The 26,580-nt window shown below is 40.3% G+C and overlaps 1 protein-coding gene across 3 annotated transcripts in view; it reads right to left on the bottom strand.

Annotated features, from left to right (window-relative positions):
• Positions 1–26,580, bottom strand: part of CDH8 (cadherin 8) — a 341,945-nt gene that overhangs the window by 189,406 nt on the left and 125,959 nt on the right. For 2 of the 3 annotated variants that reach the window (XM_038538793.1, XM_038538795.1), the window contains exon 3: positions 7,553–7,672. The exons of the other annotated variant lie outside the window; for it this stretch is intronic. In XM_038538793.1, the coding sequence (XP_038394721.1) occupies positions 7,553–7,672 (120 nt within the window). The remainder of the gene's footprint in view (positions 1–7,552; positions 7,673–26,580) is intronic. 3 annotated transcript variants of the gene reach the window in all.

Below are 26,580 nucleotides of genomic sequence, written 5' to 3'. Positions count from 1 at the left end.
GCCTGCTGAGAGAATGTTTACTGTCACAATATTGATCATTATAGCTACAAGTCTGGCTCTTACTGTTAAGGCCAAAATCCTGATATAAAATGGAACTGAGGACAGCCCCAGATGGGTTCGCTGATAAATTCTACCAAACACTTAATAAATAAATTATACCAATTCTCTACAATCTCTTGTAGAGGACAAAGGTCAAGGAAATGCTGCCTAGATCATTTTATGAGGCCACCATAACTCTAAAACCAAAATCAGATGACATTCCAAGAAACAGTAACTAGAGACACGGATGCAAAATCTTCAAAACGATATTAGTCATTGAATCCAAAAAAAGAGTATAAGAAGAGTTAGATGTCATGATCAAGTGAGATTTATCCCAGATATGCCAAGCTAGTTCAATATCCAAAAACCGATTAATGAAATTCATCACCCTGACAGATTAAAAAAGAGAAGTCAGATGATCGTATCAACAGATGAAGAAACAGCATTTAACAAAATCTAACCACGCATTCATGATTTAAAACTCATAATAAATAGAAATAGAAGAAGAGTACTTGATGGCTCAGTTAGTTAGTGTCGGACTCTTGGTCTCTTCTCAGGTGATCTCGGGATCATGAGATCTAGCCCCCCATTGGGTCCTGCACTTAGCATGGAGTCTACTTTGTACACTCTCTCCCTCTCCCTTTGCCCTTTCCCTCTGCTTGCTCTCTCTCTCTCTCTCTCTCTAAAGTAAATAAATAAATCTTTAAAAAATAGAATTAGAAGAGAACTTCTCCAATTCCATAAAGAATATACTAAAACCCAACAACTGATATTATATATAAAGGTGATAAATGTGAAGCTTTCTTACTGAGATCAGATCCAAAACATGATCTTCACTGTCCTTGTTTCTACTCACCATTTCTTTTCAAAATCATATTGGAAGTCCTTACTAATACAAGGAAAGGAAATAAAAGGTTCGATATTGGGAAGGAAGACATAAAACTCTTTGTTCACAGAAGGCATGATCATCTATGTGGAAAGTCCAAACGAATTCACAGAAATAACAACAACAGCAACACCTTCTAGAACTTATAAGCAAATGAAGCAAGATTGTAGGATACAAAGTCAATGCTTTCCTACATAACAATGATATATTTGAAATGAAAAATGCTTTCCCTTTAAATTAGTAACCCCAAAACTGAAATACTTAAATATAAATCTAACAAATATGTACAAGATCTACATGAGAAAAACTGCAAACTTCTGATGAATGAAATAAAAGAATAACCAGGATGCCTGGGTGGTTCAGTGGTTGAGCATCTGCCATTGGTTCAAGTTGTGATCTCAGGGTCCTGGGATTGAGTCCTACATTGGGATTCCCACGAGGAGCCTGCTTCTCCCTCTGCCTATGTCTCTGCCTCTCTCTGTGTCTCTCATGAATGAATAAATAAAATCTTTAAAAAAAGAAGAAAGAAGAAATAAAAGAATAACTAAATAAATGGAGGGATATTCCATGTTCATGGATAGGAAGATTCAATAACATCTGGATGTCAGTTCTCCCCAGATTGATCCATAGACTCAATGCAATCCCAATCAAAACACTGGCAAATTATTTTATGGATATCAACAAACTGATTCCAAAGTTTTATAGAGACATAAGAGATCCAGAATAGCCAACACAATACTGAAGGAGAACAAATTAGAAAGATTTATGCTTCCTGACTTCAAGACTTACCACAGAGCTACAGTAATCATGACAGCATGATATTGGTGAAAAAAAAAAAAAAAGAGAGAGAGAGAGAGAGAGACAAAAAGACCAGTGAAACTGAATAGAGAGCCCATAATGGAATCACATAAATCAGATCAACTGACTTTTGACAAAGGAGCAAAGAAAGGCAAGGCGGTGGAGCAAAGATAATGTCTTCAACAAAGGATGCTAAATATCCATATGCAAAAACAAAACAGAACAAAATGGAATCTAAACATGGAAATTACATCCTTCACAAATATTAACTCAAAATGGATCACAGACCTAAATGTAAAACAAGGAACTATAGAACTCCTAGGACATAGGAAAAAATCTGCATGACCTTGCATTTGGCAATGACTTTTTAGATTAATGGCAGAGGCACAATCCATGAACAGGCTGATAAGTGAGACTTGATTAAACCTTAAAATTCTGCTGGGTAAAAGGTACTACATTTCAGTGAATGAAAAGATAAACCACATAATTGGAGAAAATGTTTGCAAAAGACATATCTGGTAAAGGTCTGTTATCTAAAATACTGAGGAGCTCTAAAAACTACACAATAAGAAAACAAAGGAACTAATTAAAAAACAAAAAAAAAAAGTGTCAAAGACCTGAACAGACACCTCAGCAAAGAAGACATAGAGACAACAAATAAGCTTATAACAAGATTCATTACATCATATGCCAACAGGGAAATGCAAATTAAAACAATGAGGTACAACTACACACTTATTAGGATGGCCAGAATCTGGACAAATTCAGGTGAGGAATTTCCATTCACCGTTGACTGCAATGCAAAATGCTCCAGACACTTTGAGAGAGAGTGTGGCAGTTTCTTATAAAACTAAATATACTCTCACCATACAATACAACAATTGCACTCCTTGGTGTTTATAAAAACTTCTGTCCTCACCAAAACCTGCACATGGAATTTTATAGCAGCTTTATTCATAATTTCCAAAACTTGGAAGTGACTACGATGTCCTAGAATAGGTGAATGGATGAATAAACTGTGATATATCCAGACAAGGGATAAGGTTTAACCCTTAAAAGAAGTAAGTGATCAAGTCATGAAAAGACATGGTGGACCCTTAAATATATATCATTAAGTGAAAGAAAGGAATCAAAGAAAACTACATATTTTATGAAGCCAACTAAATGATGTTATGAAGCAAAACTGTGGATGCAATAAAAAGATCAGTAGTTACCAGGGGTTGTTGGGGTATAGGAGAAATGAACCAAAAGAGCCCAGAGGATTTTTAGAGCAGTAAAAATACCACATATGATATTATAATGACATATATCCTTACACATGTCTAAACCTGTATAACGTACAATGACATCAAGAATGAACTCTAAGGCAAACTGTGGATTTGGAGTGATTCCTATATGCCCATGTAGGTTCATTCTTGGTAAATAGTGTACCAAGCTGGCGAAGGCCGCTGGTAATGGGGGAAGGCTCTGCATTTGTGGGGCAAGACATCTATGAGAAATCTCTGTAGTCCCCTCTTATATTCTAAACCAAATACTGCTCTAAAAAATTCAAGTCATAAAAGAAATTTGAGAACTTAAAGAGAAACAATCTTTCAAAATTATTACCAAAATATAAGTTCCACTATCCTGGTTCTTTTAATGATAATAATAACAACCAAAACAAGGAACTGAGGAATGATCCCACCTCACTAGAAATGCGTATTGGTATTTAAGCCAACATTTTCTGACTGAGTTACTTTACGTCACTTGCTCAACACACGGACATACCAACCACAAAGAGGAGCACTTGCAGGCACTCTCTTAGAGGTAGACAGGTCTTCGTAATGACTCTGTGCTCATTCCTGAAATTTGCTTTATTTTGCTAGAATTTAAGTTCCTAGGTCAAAATTAGTGGACATTCTTAGTGGTTCTGACATATAGCCTTCAAATTCTTTCAATAAATGTACTTACTAATACTCTTAACTACCAGATTTTGACAAAGTAATTTGCCAACACCTACTAATCCTACATGCTAGTGTCTCAAACATCACATTTGCTGACTTGATAGGGCAAAAATGTATTTACTCTTTTGTGTTTGCCACATGTTGTGACAGCCACAGAGACCCACTGTGCTTGGGGTTTCAAAGAATTTGCCTAGGAGCGCAGTTAGTTAACATCTCCCAGCTGAATCATCTTTAGGATTAGTTTTACTGTTCAAGTAAAGGACCACTCTTCCCAGGCACATTGGAGCCAATGACGAGCATGGCATGACAGCAATAAAACCTGGCTATGTACGTAACATACGGGACATCTTTTAAGAGAAATCTTTGCTCCAGGGATCCCCATAAGTTTGGCCAAGATGTCGTCATACGTGCATTGCCTTATCCTGCTTCCTCTCCTCTAAACTTGCATGGGTATCAGATCTGCATTGCAGTGTGGTGCTTCATGCCTCTTATGGACGGGTTATGTCCCTCCCAAAATTCATATGTTGAAATACAATCCCCAACGTGATGGTAGTTGGGGGAAGTGGCTTTAACAGGCAATGTGATCATGAGAGTAAATCTCTTAAAAACAGTATTAGTGCTCACATGCAAAGAAGCCAGTGAGCTAGCTCAGTCTCTTTCCACGCGAACCAAGAAGTCAGCCCTCTGCACCCTGGAGTCAGGCCGTCACTGGAATTCTACAACACAGGCACCCTGATCTCAGACTTCCAGCCTCAAGAACTGGGAGAAACGAATTGCTGTTTCTTGTAAGCCACCCAGTTTAAGGTATTTTGTTATAAATACCTTAGTTCTGCAGCCAGAACTAAGACAGTGCCTCTTTTATCCTTTATAGTCCTTAAATGCTAAGCCACCTGTTCTCCTAACCCTGTCTCAATGTCTTCCAGAGGACACAGTAACTGATACACATCTTTTGGCCACCAGAAAATATATTTACTTTCCACTTGCTTACAAAATAAAAAACCCAAATGCTCAATGGTCTTTGCACTTTTTTTTCTCCTGTACTTTCTTAATGTAAAAATCTTATTTTATTTTATTTTTTTAATGTAAAAATTTTAGAAAGTGCTCTTAATCTGTTTCTGCATAACACTTATGCAGAACACTTAAACACACACACACACACACACATTCATACCAGTCTTGAAAAAAAAAAGTTAAAAAGAGAGGCCTCACAGATAGAGTCAAATTTAGATTCTATAGGAACGACTTATACTCTGCTTTCATCTGAACACACTCAAGTGTAACTGTGTAGGCATTCACACACAAATATTTATATTTCCCTTGTACATATTTATATTGCAACAAAAGAATTTAGGGTGACTACTGATTACTAAATTTTCCTCTAATTCCTTCAGCATTGTGTCTGCTTTAATTAAAAATCTCAACTTCACTCACCCAATATTTATTAAACAATAACTACATATATTCTTCGAGTATCATTTCTCCCCATTACATTTCCTACAGTAGTATCAGAATAAACCTTCTAAAATATAAACCAGATAATTTTGTAACTTTCAAATCAGAAATGATAAAGCTAAAATAAATGTATGTTGAGACAGACACTTATTATGCTGGGCAAAAATGCAAATATTAAATGTTGCTGACATTTGATTAAGCAAATGGCAATAGATGTCAATGAGACTTAAAAGTAGCCAAATCCTCTGGCTTAGTGGGGGTTTTTATTATCTATACCTCATGGTAATATATTCTCGATATATAAATTATTTAAATGGTATCACCATGCTTCCTTGTGCTTATGTTGAAAGCAAAACTCTGTCTTCCAAAATGGCTTGTGAGATACTTGCAGGCTGACATTAGCCTTTGTGAATTTTTCCCCCTTATATTTAATTCAATGTCTGGCACACAGTGAATGATGAGTGAATTTTTGCTGGATTACAGTGGGCCTGGTGAACAAAAAGATCCAAGTGAACAAATAGGCAAGGAGCAAAGGAGAAAATGATTTAAGTCCACTTAAGCAATCAACAATTTCTGTTTTTTTTTCTTTTTTTTTTTTAATTTTTATTTATTTATGATAGTCACAGAGAGAGAGAGAGAGGCAGAGACACAGGCAGAGGGAGAAGCAGGCTCGATGCACCGGGAGCCCGACGTGGGATTCGATCCCGGGTCTCCAGGATCGCGCCCTGGGCCAAAGGCAGGCGCCAAACCGCTGCGCCACCCAGGGATCCCAACAATTTCTGTTTAACAGGAGCCCCTATGCCATAGTTATTACCTAGGGAAAGTGAAGTACAAGATGGCTTTGAAATTAAGGACCTGGGTATGAGTCCCAGTTCTGTTTCCAACTCTGTCTCTGTGACGTTGGCCAAAAGAACATCAGAACATCTCCAGGCTTTCTTTCTGTTTGTTTGCTTTCTTTCTTTCTTTCTTTCTTTCTTTCTTTCTTTCTTTCTTTCTTCTTTCTTTCTTTTTCTTTCTTTCTTTCTTTCTTTCTTTCTTTCTTTCTTTCTTTCTTTCTTCTTTCTTTCTTTCCTTTCCTTCTTTCTTTCTTCTCTTTCTTTCTTTCTTCTCTTTCTCTTTCCCTCTCTTTTTCTCTCCCTCCCTCCTTTTCTCCCTCCCTCCCTTTCAGCTGACTACCTTCTCTGCCACTTCCCCTAGGGTCATCAAGGAGCCCAAATGAGATGAAGTTTATGACAGATTTCCTTCTTCACTGAAGACGAATATGTAATTATGCCCCTAATTAATGTGTTTTTGAAGAGTTCTTTCCTGTTCCTAAATCTAAATTCAATTTTAAGCCATGACCTATTTATATATAAATGCACTTTTTCTCACTTTTAAATGCATGAGAATTTTACTCTTTGAATTAAAAAAAAAAAAAAAAAGCAAAGAGAGGCTTTAAATTTTTAATTTAGTTAATAATTGACTTAATGGTAAGGCATGGAAATTTATCTGAATAATACTGGAAACTCATGAATTGAAGAAATTACACGTATATATAGCTGTATACTGAATCTTTCAATTTGAAATTTTTCAGACCAAACCGAAGACACACAAAGGATAATGTTATTTGTAGTATTTTTTTATATGTGCTACAAAAAAAAAAAAATCCCATAGGATTATAAAAAGTCTGATACAGTGGACTTATTCTCTTAATGTATTGTCAAAATCAAACAATAGGGAGATATATCTTCATTTGCAAAAACTATAATTTATGGAGTTATTTTTCTAATCAGTTAAAAAAAGTTTTGTTTTTTAAAATACCTTAATGATTTCTAAAGTCTGTACCACCAGGCTCAGGATACTGTCTGGGTTTAATGTTACTTGCTACTGCTACTATCTTCATGAAGAACTCTAATGGGCAGATATCAATATCCTGATTTATAAATAAGGAATCTAATAGCACAAATAGTAATATCCACCTACTGGGTAATTACCACATGCCACGCACTATATATAGCTGATGTTTATTACTTGACTTGATCTTCATCATGACATTAGTAAGTAGATTCCATTCCCATTCCATTAAAAAAGATTTATAAGTGTTTCCTGCCAAGCATCACACAACCAATAAGCACCTGACTTTATTCTTCATTCTGATAGTTGAGTGTGCCTGATGTATAAGCACATTCCCCCCACCACCCCGGGATGAGAAATGGTGCCAGGCCATCTGTTAAATAGGTGATATTCTACAAAGGGTCTGCAATTTGTTTTAATCAGTATCAAAATGATTGTTGGACTTGCCATGTACTACATACTGCACAGAAATAACACATTCAAATATTATTGATACAGGCAGCGAAGTACTTAACCATAACATTTCATAATCCAAATCCCAAGAAAAGTGTTTCCCTGAAGCAATAACATGGTAATAGAATTCAAAATTTAGGCCACAAACCTGTCTCAGGCTCAATGGAAAAATAAGGCTGCCCTTCCAAGATACTATAAACCAACTTTGCACTGTTTCCATAAACTGGGTCGTCAGCATCTGTAGCTGTTACATTAGTGACAGACGTACCTAAAAAGGGGGGGGGGGGACAGAAAATAAAAAAAAAAAGAAAGAGGGAGAGAAAAAGATAATAATTAACACATTATTCTTTGCCAACAGCTAAATTTTGCCAAGCATATCATACAGAAATCCATGTGTGGGAATAAAGAAAAAAAGAGAAATCTCTTAAAAAATATGGAGATAAACTACTCTGTCATAACTTCAGAAATATCCAAGTCTTTTAAAATAAGAGTACTGCTAGGTTGGAGTACCATATAAAGATAACCCTTTTAGAACCTGTATTACTTAAGAATCCTGTGTAGTTTCCATTTTAAAGATACATATCAGATTCATGTGAGCTTGGAGAATAGGAAAAGGAAATATATCAGAAAAACATGAAACACCAGGTTAATAATACGATACAATATGTAGCATTTAAGTTTTGCAGAAGTACAACTGAATATACCTGGAAAAAAATGGCTGCTGAGAAAAGCTGCATGAAAATATCAGAGGAATATATCTTATCCATTTCACCTAAATTCCCAGCATATAAAATTAGATTGGAGCCACCAATTAATCATTATGTTTAAGTAATTAGGTCTTATGGATAACAGGAAAAAAAAAACACACTTTTTTCCAGATTCATTTTCTATTTGCTATTCACTCATTCATTCAGCAACTGAACACACACAGCTTGCCTGATGTGACGTACATATACTAAGATAAAATCTACATTTAAGAAATATGCAGGGGATCCCTGGGTGGCGCAGCGGTTTGGCGCCTGCCTTTGGCCCAGGGCGTGATCCTGGAGACCTGGGATCGAATCCCACGTCGGGCTCCCTGCATGGAGCCTGCTTCTCCCTCTGCCTGTGTCTCTGTCTCTCTCTCTCTCTCTCTCTCTGTGACTATCATAAAAAAAAAGAAAAGAAATATGCAGTTTTTTGGTGAAAGAGAAGAGGAGGGGACAGACACACATGCAGATAGAAATTCAGCTGAATGCAAGAGCACTACATTCCCACCTCTCACTCACTCCACCGAGAGTGGGGTCAGGGATAGCTTTCGGAGACGTGTTGCATTTGAGTTATATTATTTTTTTTAAAAGATTTTACTTATGTACTTGACAGAGAGAGAGTGAGAGAACATGGGCATGCACAAGGAGGGGGAGCCGCGGGCAGAGGGAGAGGGAGATGTGGGACCAGATGTGGGACCAGATCCCAGGATCCTGGGATGAGGGAGATGCTCAACGGACCGAGTCACCCAGGTGTCCCCCAGGTTACATTATTAAGAACGGATAGAGTTTAACCCAGAGAAGGGGAGAGAAGGGACTCCAAGCAATAAGTCAGGCATCAGTAAAGGCAAAGTCATCTGAGAGACTGTGAAATCCTGGGAACTGCTGGACCTAAGAGAAATCGAAGATGTCTTGTATGATAACAGGCTTCAAGTCCTGCGAGGGCAGGGCCAGTGTCCTTCATCCAGGAAGTGCCAGGCACATAATAACTATCAGACATACTGATAACTGAACGAGTGGGCAAATGAATAATCTGATGATTTAAAGAGAAATGGTGGGTAAGCATCACAGACGAGTTCCCTAATAAATAGACTTGGAGATAGATCTCTTGAGGAATTTGTATAGGGGAGGTCTCTTCCAGTGATGTCTGCGGGGAGTCAGGTCAATACTGGGCAGAAGGAGGCCTTGGGCTGTGATGCCTTCACAGACTCCACTGGACAATCTACAGCGGGGATGGTCACTGAGCAAACGGGGCCTGACCTTTAGACTCGGATACTGACCAGTTATTGGATGTAGGAACCCCTCTGAGAATGGAGCCTTGGCCTTTACCAGGCAGCTCTCTTCAGCTGGATGATCATCAGCCCTGAGATGTCAACAATCAACACTCAAGCAGCATGGGGGAAGAGTGTTCCCAACCTGAAGGGCATGGAGGTGGAGGCGGGTCTGGGCAGCAGAGCTCCCTGTTTACTGAAATAGAATAGAGCTTTTGCAAGATTGTGCCAATCAAGACACTTTTAAGGATATTAAATTATGGTCCCTGTACAGAGTAATAATGTTTGTTGAGAAGTGGATAGTCCTGTAAAATTGAAATTTCTACTCAGAAGGATGATTCAGAGGTTTTACAAAATCTACCGTTAAGAAAAAAAAAAAAAAAAGCAAGCAAGAAAAAAAGCACCTAATGTTGGTTATGTAATACACATTCCACGTTCCACCAGACACTGGGAACAGTATCAAGGAGAAAAAAAAAAAAGACTCATCCTCACAAATACCTCATCAACTAGCTGGTGAAGATGAACACAGGGAAGTACAATATTTGTAGCTATTGGAGTATCGTGTGGGATGGAGAAGAACTGGAAGAAAAATCTTCCAGGTAAGAGGAAGAAAGTGAAGGGAATAAATTTTAGGAGCAGGGATGATTGAAAAAAAAAATCAGTCACCGAGCTAGTTTTGAGGAGGGAAGCTGGAGCCCAGAATTCAGCAGTCATCTGAACGCCAGGATGGGGAATGTTGGCTTATCCTGTAGGAAACAGAGACGGTATTTCAGTTAGAGATCAGACCCGTGCCGAAGGGCCTCCCCTCTATTCGCGCCCCTGGATCTGATTGGAGGCAGAGACGTTGGGGGTTCGGCACTGGGCCCAGCTCTGAGGCTACAGCAGTAGGGCAGGTACGGGTGATAAACCATTAACAATCAATATGGATCTCAACGCTCACTTTCTAGTTTTTATTCTTGCACTAATTTTCCATATGGTGTTCAAATGATGGTAGACTGGCTGAGAGGTAAATGGAACTCTTCTTGCAGCATTTCCTTAAGTCTCAGATTAGTTCAGAAGAACTTAAAGAAAAAAAAAAAAAAGACTGAATCGCAAGAAACAGACTCAGGAGTTACCGAGAGCTCATAGTTCAGAGACTGAAGAGAAAGGGTGAACTCGTCCATGCAGATGACCGTGAAACAACGGCTTTGCTTTATTGACTTGCCTCGCATGTTATTTATTTATTTTTTTTAGGAGAAATATTTCCCCCTCATTATGGAATGACACATCGTCAGAAAAATAAAGTCAGCCTTCTCTTGTAGCCACCGTCTAGGTACCGGAAACAAAAAGGTGAACAAGGAGTTAGAAATTTCTATCATCACTAAAATTACCCACTAGTGGGTGACTCTGAAATTGAGAAACACCTTCACAGAGAAAAAAAAAAAAGAAATCAGATTTCTGAGCAATGATAGACTCGCTGCATGTGTGTGTGCTGCGGGCGCGTTTGGGCAGAGTGATGTGCGGGTCGCGGTTCTGCAGATGGGATGCCTCCAGCCTGTGCTGAAGGAGTTACCCGTTTAACCTGCTCTAGCCTCAAACTTTTTTTTTTTTTATGATAGTCACAGAGAGAGAGAGAGAGAGAGAGAGGCAGAGACACAGGCAGAGGGAGAAGCAGGCTCCATACACCGGGAGCCCGACGTGGGATTCAATCCCGGGTCTCCAGGATCGCGCCCTGGGCCAAAGGCAGGCGCCAAACCGCTGCGCCACCCAGGGATCCCCTAGCCTCAAACTTCTAATCTACTATATATATCGGGATTATTTTGAGGGTTACACCAAATAATATACGTAGAGGCCTAGCACACAAATGGCCACACGCTAAGCCCCTGGGTACCAACTGTGCCTACATTTTGGAATCTAGCTCGAAAAACACTCAGGTCTTTGGGGCGCCTTTCAGATCTACAGCACGGCAGCACGGGGATGGTGGCACAGAGATGTCTTCTCAGACAACTCTTAGGCAAAGCCATAGTTCAGAATGACCACATGGGTAACGCACATTTTTAAGACGTCACTTCACCCTTCTCCAAAGAAACATTCATTTCTATCATAATTACTTTGAAGATGTATTTCTATATCAAAATATATATTTTTAAATCATTCATACCACATAAACCCCATGGAGATCATTTCTCCTTAAATGGAAGCTGGAGATGCTTCCTGGGAAGTTTACTATTTAAACTACTAAGGCAGAGGATGATCCTATTATCAACGTGTACTGTAACTTGATGTTATCTTATTGTTCTATCACGTTACCAATCACTGAGGCAGGAGTAAAGGGCCAGATTTCCAACACTCCCAGGCTCTGTGATTCAGGGTTTTTTTTTACACATCCAAAGACAACTGCTTCTCCTTTGCACACCTCAAAGTTCTGTGTAAGAATTAAATGAGATGATGCTATTAACTAGAGATGAGTCGACTAAGAAGATATGCCTTGAGTCATACTATCTTAAACCAGGGAACGTGTATTATTTTTTTAAGAGTTTATTTATCTATTACTTATGGCGGGGGGCGGGGGAAGCAGAGGGAGAGGTGCAAGCAGACACCACACTGAGGGCAGAACCCAACATGGGGCTCGATCCCACCCATGACCCTGATCATGACCCGAGCCAAGATCAAGAGTCGGATGCTCAACTGACTGTGCCTCCCAGGCAAGGTCCTGGGACACTTGGCTTCCTAGCTGTCTTCAGCTTCTCTCAGTCCTGTGTCCTTGGCCAAAGCAACAAAACTTTTCTAAGCTTTGGTTTGTTTCTTAATCTGTAAAAAGGAAGCTGGCGGTAACTGCTGCCTCCCAAGGCTGACTGAGATAATTGAATGTCATAAGTCATGCAAAGAGTAATGAAGAGTTATTGACCATGGACCTTTCCGAGAGCCTACCTACTGTCGCTGTTACCCCACGGACACGTGTGTGTACACGAGGGACTGAATAACAACCAGAGTCTGATCATTTTAAGTGGAGGTGGATGGTGTAGTTTTGCCTAATTACTTTCATCGTGGTGGATTTCCTTAAATTTGAGGGGGAAACACAAAAAGATGTTCCCAAATGTAATAATACGTTCGTGTCCTTAATAAGAAAGTCAATCAGAAAACACACACACACACACACACACACACACACACACACACACAAGCTCACTTTCTCCCATCCAGGCCATCTCAACTGGATGGTACACAACGGCGGTGGGCTCGGAGAGAAAACGTGCCTCCAGGCAGCCAGCACGAGGCCAGGCTCCGAGCGCCCCATCAGCGCAAGTGTCTCGACGGCAGCTGAAGGGGCGGCATTCCGATGAAGGCCAGGTGTCTCAGCCCACGCGAGTCCCACCCTCTGGCCAAGGTGGACTGACGAACCCCGCTGGGCCACGCAGCCCGGCGAAGGGGGCTTTTACCCGCATCCTCACCCGTCGTATCTCTGCCCGATGCCCGGCTTCCTGGGAAACCCGCATCCTTCACCCTTCAGGCTTCTGGAAATGAAAAGGCAACACTCCTTCCCGTCAAGGATAATATTTCTCCTAATAGTGATTCAAGACTGTTGATGCACCTGTACGCTGGAAGAGATGCGTGGAGAGGTTTTGTGGATGCATTTGTCAAGTGATTACCCAGAGGGGGGAAAATGGATGCTTTGAGGTTAATCTTGCAGCAGAAAAGATTGCTAGGCAAGCCGCGGTGTAGGCTTCTCCGTGGAAATGCATGCAGAATGCAGACCACAGAGGCAAATTGAACAGTGTAAACCTTGCAGGATAATGTTCCTTCAAAGCGGCAAGTGTTGGTGTGTGATAAATAGGACCCTGCGTAATACCCAGGAAATATAACAACAGGATTCTCTGTTTGTGTTTTCATTTGGAACTGTTTTTGTCCCTTTGTCGAGGATACAAGAGACTCATTTAGCCAGTGACTATAAATTTGACACTGTGCCATTTCTCCAAGAAAGCCCCTATTATGATCCAACTTGATGCTGATCCTAATTATAATAATATAGCTGTTGTATTTCCAGCTGTTGTCAACAAAAATGATCCCTGTCACCACAATGCATCCTGCTAGTATCAATTCAAGTACGACGACGTCAATTCCAAGGTGAATTCTGGTTTTAATAATAAGCCCATTTTTCTGCATTTAGCTTCTTGGGTAAGTGAGACTTGCCAATGCGCGCTTGGATTTTAATTAATATAGGGCTCATGGTATCCTTTGCCTCCTGGCACACCTGAAGGTTCCCTCCCATTAACAGCAGGACCCACACATCTTCCCCCTGTAATGACAGCCAACACTACAAGCAAAATTAACCATCAAAAATTTTACACTGTCAGGTTAGAGGTTCCAGTTTGCTGACAAACTAAGATGAAAGGCCTTCGGGAAAATAAGATGTTGGGTCTGGGTAGTGCAGCTCCGTTAGCTAGACTATACTTTTTTATGAGCAAGTCAGCACACCAATTCTGCACATTATTCAGAAAGAAAAATGCTGGTGCTGACACCCTGAGCAGGAAAACAAAGGTTTGGTGCAGCGTGAAAATGTGCACACTGGAAAAGCTAAGACTCTTATGACGAGAGCAACACAAACCCCATTTGCAAAGAGTCATTTGCAATACGTTTTCGGAGAATAAGCGTTCTGTTAGCAGCTGAGAAAATAAAGCAGCAGAACCTTTGCAATAGCTGGAATTCAGAAGGCATATGTTCTTGGCCTCCTGCTATCATCTTCAAACTTCCGATCTGACCTGCCGGCTACCCTGGTCCGAGTTCGCTGTGCACCGTCTGCGGACAGAGTGTCTGGCATTATCATCTGAAGATGTCTCAGTTAAGCATTCACACATTCCAAAGACCGTCGCCCGACCAGGCCACAGCAGCGATGCAGCGGGCATTCGTTAATCTAATGAAACGAAGCCCTGGGCCCATCTTCGCTCATCCTCCTTGCTCGCTCCCCCAGTACTAGGCGATGCAGGAGGTAGTGGGGCCCAGGTGTTGCCATGGCAACCTTTTTTGGTTGTCGCTGAATAGCAGAGCAACGGTTTCTCAAGGCCTCTGGGTAACTTGTTGACGTTTAAATCATCGCTTACTAGAAGCTACGGCGTCCGGCCCCGGATGTTTTTCGCCGTGTCACACGCCAAATCCATTGGTTTTTACTTTCCATGGAAACGTGCTCTGGGATACCCCCGTCCATGACTGGCGGGCCACTTCTAGAGGGTGGTCGTTGGTTTGTTTTGTCCCCCCACCTCCACCCCCGTAACACGAGGACACAGACCTGATATGCTTATGGGAAAGCAGACGATAAATGCACTTCCCTTTGCATCCCTCCAAGTGACACCGGAGTCAGTACTTTCTCCTGGAAGGGCCTCGAGCGAATCCTCCCAGTGCAACGATGGCCTAAATCCTTACCAGTATTTTTTTTTTCCCCTCAGTTTTGCTGTTTAATTATCGAAGACACATGCCAGATAGCCAAACCTCCAAGGGACGCCTTAGAGGATCTTTGGAGGATGAGGAGGATTAAACGTGGATCAGTAAAATTCATGGCTTGCTTTTTTAACCCTACCTATGGAGTATTCTTTCTCAAGCAAGCTCTGAGGGGAAAGAGTGAAATGTTCCATCTATAAGCAGAAAGGCAGGATTTTACCTCCTTCTAAGAATTTCTGCTCTGAACAACCATCGGTTCACTAGGGAAGTTACGGTCAGGGTGATAATAGAAGATCAGACCCTTCTCCTTTTTTTGGCGATCAATCCTGCAATTCATAAAAGCCAATTAGACAGGAGGCAAAGGCAGCACGTGCCTGCCATTTCACTTCAGAAACTGGTCTTTGAGACACACACCTCACAAGGAAATCCTAAACCACCACGTCCCCCTCCATCATCTTCTGCAAAGGCCCAACCATCGCTCACTGGGTGTTCTTCTCGCGCGCCAGCTCTCAGCCTGTAGTACGACGTGGCTGCCAAACTCTACATGCTCCAAATTGAATTTATTATGGGAACCGGGACAGATTCTTAACTGCAGTCAGGCGGATGGACAGCACCGAAATGCACCCTGTCATTTCTCTGGCTCTATGAGTTGGGACATAAACCGGGGAAATAAAATCCCGTTTCCATATTTCATTCTGGAGCATTCAGAGGTATAAACAGTCTTGTGACTTAATGAAACGCCCATCCACACTTGACATCGTGTTTATAAAACGAGCCCGAAACTTTCTGGAACAATTAAAACACTTCAGAAAACGCGTTCGAGCACACAGATGTCTTCCATTCACCCATGCATCATCCCAGCGAACATCTGTAATGCGCACTGGGTGAGAGAAGTGAAAGATACTGTATGAAAATGTGTGACTGTAAAACCTCAGCCATGTTTACTATGCACCAGAGGAAAGTACCTTCTGTATTTCCCACAAACAGCGCCAGTACGGTGGCCTACCCACTGCTTTTGCAAACAGATAATGAGGACGATTGGAGGCCTGGTTGTGAAAACTAATAAGCTGTCTGTGTGATAGTTCCGTGTGCATGACTAAACCCTTTCAGAATCAGAATGATTCTTATCATACAATGGGACCCAAAAAAGTGTATTTTCTTTTCTTAGGCTGCCTATTGCCAGCAATCAAGCCTTTGCTGATCCGTTACCTATGGAATGAAATCCTATAAATACCTAAGAAGTGAACTAGCATCATTTATGCTCTAGACTGGCAGCTACTTCCATCCTGACCTTGCAAAATTATGCTACCAGTGGCTCTGCAGGTGCCTTCTACAGTGTGTCAGGATTGCAGGGGGTGGAAGCTTCCTTCACTGTATTTTATCACACGAACTCCTTCGTTCACTCACACAAAGGCCATCTGCGTCGTAGGCACTGTGTGCTGAGCTCTAAGTCAGGTGTGGAAGGTACAGGGATGTGCAGCACTCAGAGCTTCTGTACCAAGAGCGTCGGAAGTTTATTGCAGCACTGTTTTCACATGGCTTCACCGTCCTACAGGAAACTGCAAATCTCTGTTAAATTTGTTTCTAGAAGTCACCGGCATGGTGTAGTAGAAAACAGGTATGTGCTCTACCTAAGACGTCAGAGGTTTAATTCACATCCTCTTATTATTAGACTGAGATAATACTCTTCACTAATGACTCGTCACTGCTACACAGCAAGGATTTTCTTTTTTATTCTTTACATCTACGAGACTCAGTTTCCTAAGTAAGAAATGGGAATATTACCCACATCCTATTCTTACTCTGCTCCCCATGGATAAACAGTCGGTATTCCTTGGGTGCGGGGACATTGCATTGAGCTGCGCCCCTGGCTCTCTATGGCATGCGACTTTATGTATGTTTGATGAAGGATGAATTTGAGCTTGAGAGGCATGAGAATAAAATTATAACCACTCCAGTGGCTGTTCATTTTTTATTCTTTTAGAATGAGCTCAATTCCCTAGTTAAAAGCCAGGACTTTTAAAAATGGCAGGTAGTGTGACTACAACCCCTTCCTTTCCACCCCCCTCCACCTTTGCTTACATACAACTGACCAAAAAATCATAATATATACATAGAATGGCCTACAACTTGATGGTTTGATATATGGACACATTGTGAAATGATTACCGCGATCAAATTAATTAATATATTCCTCACCTCACATGGTTACTTTTTCCCCTCCCTAACTGAGAGACAAAATGAGTAAATCTCTTACCAAATTTCATACCTGGCCAAGTGAAAAACCACTGAGCCATTGAGCTAATGGGAAGTCAAAGTCTTAGACAAAAAAAAAAAAAAAAAAAAAAAAAAAAAAAAAAAAAGGCTTAATTAGGCAATCATTAGAATCATTAGAGACCTTTGATTTCAAGAAGATTTTTTTTTAAAAAAAGCATTCACTAACTCACACAAAATATGCCATCCCATATGTGCCACCATCCATGATGTCTGTAGCTAAAATAGAGGAAAGTTCGGGTATCTCCTATTTGGGCACTTAATTATTACAGTATATTTGTACTGAGCTTCTATTATGTGCCAAGCCTTCTTATTAGGCACCTATGAGAATTTACAGTTTCAAGATTCTTGCTTTTTTTTAAAGATTTTATTTATTTATTCATGAGAGACACAGAGAGAAGCAGAGACACAGGCAGAGGGAGAAGCAGGCCCCATGCCAGGAGCCTGATGTGGGACCCGATCCCGGGTCTCCAGGATCACGCCCTGAGCTGAAGGCAGACGCTCAACCGCTGAGCCCCCCCGGGTGCCCTAGATTCTTGCTTTCCTAAAGGGCAGACAAGGGGAAGGCTAGAAAATGACATGACGAATGACAAATGATGTGATAAGTGTTGGATGTAGGGGAAAGAACCGGTAGTGAGTAACCCGGGAAGGGCAGCTAAACCGAGAAAGCACGGGATCCCTGGGTGGCGCAGCGGTTTAGCGCCTGCCTTTGGCCCAGGGCGCGATCCTGGAGACCCGGGATCGAGTCCCACGTCAGGCTCCCGGTGCATGGAGCCTGCTTCTCCCTCTGCCTGTGTCTCTGCCTCTCTCTCTCTCTGTGACTATCATAAATAAATAAAAAAAATTTATAAAAAAAAAAAAATAAAAAAAAAATAAACCGAGAAAGCAAGTTTTCGGGGAGAAGAGAGCATTGATACGGAGATGACAGTTAAGAACCAGGATGATCTGGAGTCAAAGTTCAGAGGCAGGGTTGCAAATCAGGAAACCCCCAGCCCTCAGGAAGGAGGTTGGTAAGTTTGGAGCTTATCTCAGGAAAACAGAACATTAGAAAAGGGATTATACATTCTTTTACACCAAAGGTTTCTAATCTTCCTAATCTTCCCCATGACTTTTTTTCCCCCCACACACTTGCTCAAGCAAGTACATTCCTAGGATTCCCTAACACATCTGCCTAACTCGTTCACATCCAGGTTCAAGAATTAGCTGTCTCTAAGCTGAATTGTCCTCTCTTCTCAACGCTGAAAACACTTTATTTGACTGTCTCTGGGGGCTTCTTTTCCTTTCATATATAAATTGCAGAGGGTACAGATTTTTTCCCTGCAGACTGAAAGTTTCTGGAAAATAATATTTTTTTTCTTATTCCCTCAACTTTCCCATCTAATCCTCCTCTCTAGAATTAACCCATTCCTCTGTAATGTGGCCTCACCCTTTATTTATATCATAGGCAAGCCTCCGCATTATCCTAGTGGTACAAGTGCTAAGAACAGTGCCTGGTATAAAATATTTATTCTTCTAATCTTTGTAACAAGCTTTTGAACATCTGTTAAGATCATCTCCATTCAAACAGAAAGGGATAAAACTAATATCCAAAACCGGTTATACCTTCATAACTGCTATACTGCTTCTGATTTTAGATCTTCAAGTGCAGAGAACATAGCCTAATATTTTTATTTTTCTCACCAGCATCTCAGAAAGTGATATAAATATTTGTCAAATAGATAAATGACTAATTGAATGAACGGTTGTTTTCTTTAGGAAGACATATTCAAAGATTATGAGTAGGTTGATCCGTTGATATTCTGATTTGTTGTTTTCACTGTTTTATCTTATTTTCATATTTTAAATATATTAGAAAATAAACAGTAGGGATTTTTCCTCTTCTTAGGAGGCGAGTCTTGATCTTGTCTTCCTAGGACGGGCTCACTTCTGTGGCTGTAAACCAAAGCCAATATGATATCAAACCCTTATATGAGCTCATGAAAACTTCCTGTAGAAGAACTGATGGCCTTTAGACTTGACTTCAGGGGTGCAAAGGTGGAAATAGGAGGAGGTAAGATCCCTCCGAGGGACTAGGAAGAAGGGCAATGATGTTAAGTTCCATGGATGTCAAAATGAAGCCTCTTTAGGTTCAACAACCCTGCATAGAGGAAGGCTGCGGTCAGACCCATGAAGGCTAATCTGTTAGAGTCCAGGTCTGGAAATCAGACCTCACAGACTAGCTTAACCTGGAGTAAATGAGTAGCCTCAAAGCTACCTTCCAGGCAGGACAAGCGTAGTCCTAGCAGAGAACTGGACTAGGAGATTTGACTCAATCAAGCATGAATCAACGAAATCATCTGACAGTAAAGTGCAGTAGCAGTGGACAGGGATGGGTGATGGGCAAGAGGACACTATGGCATCAGATGAAAAAAAGGCTAACCTCACCTTCCCTGCTGATGGAGCTTGAAGTCTGATAAGGCCTTTCTCTCTTATAAGTAAATCTTCCTGGATTTGCCTATGATTCACAAAGAAAAACAAGGACTTTCTGCCTATCTTACCAGAATGTGTTTAAGGAAATTCTACTTAAACTAGAGAAAATGAATAAAGAAAGCATGTCTTGAACCTTAGCTACTCATCGCTTGCTGTTCCACTACCATTAAGTAGAGAAGTTCTTCAATCCTTACTGGGGTAGAAATCAGCAACAGGGCACTAGGGACTGCATCTTTGTGTTCCTCCCAAATGTCTATGTTGAAATCCTAAACCCCAGAGGCACACTATTAGGAGATGGGACTTTTGGGAGGTAATAAGGTCTTGAGGGTGGCCCTTCATAATGTGATTAGTGTCCTTACAAGAGGCAAAAGAGCTTGCTCCTCTCTCTCTCCTCTCCACTATGTGAAGACATGGCAAGAAGGCAGCCATTTGCAAACTAGGAAGCAGGTTCTCACCAGATCCTGGATCTGCTGGCAGATTTTGGACTTCCCAGACTCCAGAACTACGAGAAATAAATGCTTGCTATTACCCAGTCTGCGGATATCTGTTTTAATTGTCCCAACTGACTATAAAACACAGAATATCACCATCTCTTACTACCAGGGTTCAGGTTTAATTCAAGTCCAGTGCCATCCGACCCAAAACCAACTCTTTTTTTACTGTATTAAAAAGGGGAGGGAGGAGGGAAGCATACAGCATCTTTATTCTGGTACTCGTATATTTTAAATTAAACTTTACTTCTTATAAACATCTTGACTTTCAATCTAAAAGAGTTAGATATCACTGGTCCTATTTTCAAATTCCAGTTGGGACAGAGACAGCATGGCTATTAATTATCTTCAACTATGTGCTACATACTTACTATGCAGTGTCCTTCCCTTGCTCATTTTTAGACTCCAGATATACATATTAAGCTGATATTGCTGCCTCCGAGATACTCAAGAGTGTGAGAAATGACACTCAACAAAGCTAAATGCGTGTACTGGGGCAGACAGCAAGTGAAGAGATACTATTCTAACTTACTCTTCCTCTTTCCTCAAACCCAAAGAACTCAATTCTGAAGTTGCAGCGCCTTAGCATAAATAGTCAAGGTTAGCCATGTGGCTGAAACCTAACCATACAAGCAAGACATTCACATACATATAATCCTTACAAATAACCAGCCTTGGCGAGAAAACTTCACCTTGAGGAAAACTAATCATCAGATTTGAAATCAAGTCAACTCAGGTCAATTCCTAACCCCATCCTTTGTAGCTCTGGTGCCATCAGCTCATTCCTGGATGCAGGAATTCGTGGCTGGCACTTACGAGCCTGTTTTCTTTCCCCTAGCTCATATTAAACGATATATGAGAAAAATAAAGAGACTTTCACAGTGGAACATGAAGACATTAAATGTGATCATGTTAAATAAGCAGACTGTAGCATGGAAACAAAAATACTAGAAGAATGTACTGGGACCTCGACACCTGTAAGCCTGGAGAGAGTTGGGGGTGGGGGGAAATGTACTGAAAAGTCTACCTGCCTTAATTAAAATTTTGGCAAAAACAAAAGAATATGTGAAAGACTAGGCATTGAGTTTACAAAAAAAAAAAATGATTAAGGATCTGCCAACATCTTGAGTGTTTTTCAAATTGAGAGGATGGAAAGAGGAACAAAGAGTGAGAGAGGGTGAGACAGAAACTGATTGATTATGCTTCTAGTCCTGAAGATGTGAAGCTGATTTTGATGCGGACCATACCTTTAAATAGTTCAACAAAAAAGCAGGAGGAAACTGAATTAACTTTTCGTCTTATTCTTCTCTATCTTTTTGTTTGTATCCTTCTCTCTCTCTATTCTCCCTTCCTTAGTTCCTTCTTCTTGCTCTACAGATGTTTATCAGTTGTTGGACACCATCAAACCATGTTTGGCCCTGGGATTTCAAAAACGAATACAGGTTTTCCACAGTCTCTGAGGAGGGCTCGTAGTCTAACAGGAGGGGAGTCATAGAAAGAGACATCGCTGCACAGGCTACAATTCAGCAGTGTGTGCACAGAGGAGACTGGCTCCTAGGGAAAGGTGGAAGACGGACCGGAGGTGTGGAGATGCGACCTCCCCTGACGACATAACATGACAGGCAGGCAGCTCACCTTCAAGGGTACCCTGTGATTTCAGAATTCTAAGCTTACGGAAAGAAATCAACAAGAACATACATGTCTGTGTATAGCCACAGGATTTTTTAAATTCTATCCCCCATTTTTTGCCACTTTAAAGTAAGACCCCTCCCAAAGTTGGGTTTTATTTAAGAAATAAGAAGTCAAGACACAATCACTTATTTGTACAACGGATTTGTACAAACATCAATATTTTCTTAGGTTTGTTTAAATTTTAATCTTGATATCATGCTGAGAAATAGTAGCTTTGCTAGGTGCTCACAAAAGGTAAATGTGAACATCAGCAGATTTGAAAGAGAATTTGGAGAAACATCAAAGAAAATCCCAACTTTGTTTAAAAAAAAAACAACAAGTGAAATGATAAAGTACCTCATTCAATTCAGTTATACTTCCACTCTTCAATTCTTCCTACTTAACATAGTTAAGAATCTTAAGTGGAATGGGAGAAAAGATTGTATACGTTTTCTTACAGCTGTGCCTTTCCAACTCTATTTTACAACATCTATGACTTTTTTTTTCTTTTTAACATTTATACTACCTTTGTGTTTACCCTTTGGGCTAATTTGCAGTTGACCCCAGTAATAGAGCCCTTTTAACCAACATTTTGTGACAGACGTCATTGATTTAGCAGTCCTCCAGAATGCCTTAAAAATCAATGTGTTCAAAGAAGGAACTGGTGGGACTTTATAATATCACATCTCGTTTTTATCACAAATTTCCAATTTACCAAGTTCCTGTCTCATTATTTATACCAGACAGGGCATGCTGATGAGATACACAACCCGTTCTGTCCCTTTTGGCAATCCATTTATAACTGAAGCACAATTAATATCTTTACAGCTGTTCTCCAGGCAGAAAGAAAAATGTGGCAGCAAGGATTTTGTACATGTTTGAGTATAAATGTGTGAAATGAGGAGCACCGGGATATGTCTCAAAACAGCGGACTCTGAGCTTTTCTTGTTTTTAAATTCTCCAGAGAAACATTTTCAAAACTGTTTCATGCAGGATGTACAGCTACCTATAGTAACTCTCCAGATTCTCCAGGAAAATAATTGGGAATCTGGATGGTCATTAAATATAAACTTCACTCATGGCATTCCTTCAAAGGAAAAGCATAACGGGGAAAATCCACAAGTTTCTAGAAAATTCCACATCATTTTAACTACCATTATTTCCCATTCATTGTCAATGGCCTTTTCTTCCAAATATTTGTCTTCTCTTTTAATTAGATACTGATAATTACCTTCAAATATAGAAGAACCACTATATTTTGGCCCAAGAATTTACTTGGATTACCTCATTTAGATTTCACTTAAACCCTAAAACTTAGATTTAAATCACTTCTAGCTTCCTGAAAAAGAATAGGAATAAATAGATACCCAATAAATGTTTATTTTCAATTCATTCATCTGCTCAATTACAGATAATTGATTCATAATTATAATAGCAAGTACTCCAGTAATTAGTACAGTACAGTAAACAAAACAAATGATTGATATATAGATAGGGAGGGAGATAGAAAATTGATAAATAAATGCATAAATGTAGATAGATATATAGTCAAAATATTTGACTTAGTAATTCCACCTCTTTCAAGTTATCTTAGAGAAAGAATCCAAAATACGAGTAAGCTTTTTTTGGCTACATGTTGACAGAACAAATGAATACCTATTTATAAACATTTAGAGGAGCGCCTTGGTGGCTCAGGCAGTCGGTGCCTGACTCTTGATTTTGGCTCAGGTCATGATCTCAGGGTCATTAGATCAAGCCCCACACTGAGCTCTGCACTGGGTGTGGAGCCTGCTTGAGATTTTCTCTCCCTTTCTCTCTACCCCCCCCCCCTTGCTCTCTCACTCAAAACTACATACATACATTTAGAATATCATCAGTAATAGTTATAAGAACAAACCTTAAAATAGTCCAAAAAAAAAAAAAAAGAAAAGAAAATGAAAAGCTAAAGCTAAAGTAGGATATACAATATGAAAATAACCAAAGAAAAATATTATTGAAAGAAAAAAAAAAGCAAAAGAAGAAAGGAAAGGAGAGGAGAGGAAAGTATAGAAGAAAAGAAGATAAGAAAAGAGAAAAGAAAAGAAACTAAAGTGTTTAGGTCTCTACCATGGGTTTCCATAACCAACTACAATCAGAAGCTGACTGACTGGCAGCAAAGGGCATGTACTGTGCACTACTGTCCGGGGCTGCACACCGTGTCCTAGGCTATGCCTTACGTGCTGTGTACTGCACACTACGTAACACGTACTACATTATTCTTACAGGATCAAAAAAAAAAAAAATCACCCAGAACTTAGCAGCTGTTTGAGAATCCCAATGTGGAGACACTCACTAGACATATTTTGAAACTATCAAACCAAGCACTGTATGTCAGAAAACATAAACGTATCTAGTTTGAGAAGAGCTCTGCTCTGGGTGAATGATTCCTTCACCAGGACCAGAATCTCTAGATAAGTGGTGTTTAAAATGCAGATGGATCCCTAGGTTCTACCCCTTGGGAAACCAATTCTGAATCAGAGAATCAGAGGAGGGAGCAAGGAATTCACTCCACCACATGCTGGCCCCTGGAAAAAAAAAAAAAAAAAAAAGCTATTTGTGAGTTAGGAAGAGGAAGGGGTGCTAAAACCCTTTTAAAAGTTATATGTTATTTCAAGTTTTTAATTACAAAAGTAATACATGCTCACTGTGGGAAATACAGCTTTTTTTAGCAGGTAACTCAAAGAAACACCTGAGAAGCCACAGACACACGAAGGCTGGGCTTTTAGTACTGTGCAGAAAGTGTTAAGAAGTTAATTAGCACCTGCATTCTAAAGAGCAGTGAGTACAATGTAGGACGGATAGGGGGTCAAACCCTGTGAACAGCATCCAGGGGAGCCCAGCAAATTGCAAGAGATAACAGCTTACGCTTTACTTTGGTAAATATTTAAACCTATATATTGTAATTTTTTTTTTCCTGCAGTACGAAGGCATCAGACGGTTCTAATTCTCTCTCTATGAATATGTGTTTTTATTAACGGAAGTCAATGATGAATACAGTTGCTGATATAGAAATAATAAAAAAGAGTAGTCATTTAGACAATTGTAAGCGTCCACTAGACTCTTAATTTACACAAAGAAGCCTGAAGGAGGCTGGATTCTTCAGCCGACCTTTACTGCATATCCCCCAGGCAGGCATTGTCTCTAGAAGGAATAAAAACCTCTATAGCGGCGTCTTCCAAACCCTGTCGTGAAGTGCACTATGAACTGGTTCATGTGAAATCCTCAGGTCCCCCCCACACAGAATTTCACATGGAATAGCACACCTCGACTTGCCTATTAACTGTCATTACATAGCTGTGGGGCACACAGCAAGTTCTCAGTGCATTTACTGTAGCTGATAAAGAATATCAAATATCGTCTTGAACCAGTATGACAGGCCCAACTTAGGATATTGTCCCCCAGTGAAGTGGTTCTATCATCGTCCTTAATTTTCCTCTTGAAGCAACTGGACACAAGAGAGGTTAAAATAAAAGAAGCCTTGCTTAAGACCACACAGATCGTTGAGCCTCTTTTTTTTTTTTTTTTTTTTTGCCAGACCTGATGCCAGAACCTAAGGATACAGATTAGATAAATAGGCACAGTCCTTGCCCCATGGAACCTCTGATTTTACCGTGTTTGCGTGGACATGCTTGAAAAGCCCTGGCAAGGTAGGGAGTCAGGTTGGGTGACAGCTTTCATAGGTAGAAGCAGACAATCGCAAGCTTGGAACAACGCCGAGTTTTTGTGTTTTTCTCAGAATATGTCATGCTGTTGCTGCGCTTCATTCCCTAATATATCAACATATTTCTTTAAAATATGCAGTAGCCTTGCAAATGTTCCGGTAACACCTCAGAAAGATGTGTCACACCTCTCTACTTTGCGTTCAGAATCTCCTGGCACACTCACCATGGGCTCCAAGTAGAGACACATGCCATGATAGCCACCCACCAAGCACGCGGTTTTCAAGTGTGGTCTCCAGGCCCGCAGCATTAGCCTCCTCCAGAACCTGTTAGACGTGTACGTTTCTAGCTTTATTCGAAATCTACTGAACCACAGACTCTGAGGGTGAAGCTGTGACACTATTTTAACCAGCGCCCCAGGTCCTTCATCATGATGCACACTCAGATGATGGAACCCATATTAGAGATTAATAGCGGTCCTATTACATCAGATCAACATCGGCGTCTATGAGTCAGAAAAGAAACCCCTCATATAACGTGCTCATAATGCTTTAGCTTCTTTTGACCACCCCACTACCTTCGGAGTAAAGTAAGACAATTCTGAAGCTTCTGATTTTATAGAAAATTAGACTGAACAATCCCCCTAACGTCCTTGTGTTCGAAAGTGGTTCGGGAAGTACCGATACCGGGAATACACGTAGGTGTGCTTTTCAATCTTTTCATATGGGATACATTTTTAGTTTAGTGTCAGCAAGGATATAGTAATAAATCCTCCTGTTTTCATCTACTGCTTTCCAGGAATTATGGTATCTTACCACCAAATGGTAGGGTGTCATGATCAGAACGGCTAGATTTTTTTTTTTTAGGATGGCAAGTTAAGAAATAGAGGATGCAGTATAGTTTTCATGTTAATTATACTTTTTTCTACAAAATTAATATAATACAGCTAAGCACAGTCATTAAAATTATATATTTTGTGAAAGTTGTTGAACGAGAATTAAGTAAGAATAAATCTCCAGGCATAATTTCACAAACCCCTTAAGAAATGAAATTGCTTCTCCGAGCTCCCATAGTACATTAAAAGACTTCAGAATCTTGATGACAACTCCCTGGCCCCCATTTATTATAGAAGACACCCACATAC

This window comes from Canis lupus, chromosome 5, assembly GCF_011100685.1.
Source record: "Canis lupus familiaris isolate Mischka breed German Shepherd chromosome 5, alternate assembly UU_Cfam_GSD_1.0, whole genome shotgun sequence".
Classification (NCBI taxonomy): Eukaryota; Metazoa; Chordata; class Mammalia; order Carnivora; family Canidae; genus Canis; species Canis lupus.
Note: the sequence above shows the minus strand (reverse complement) of the source record. Positions and strands in the feature narration are given on the sequence as shown.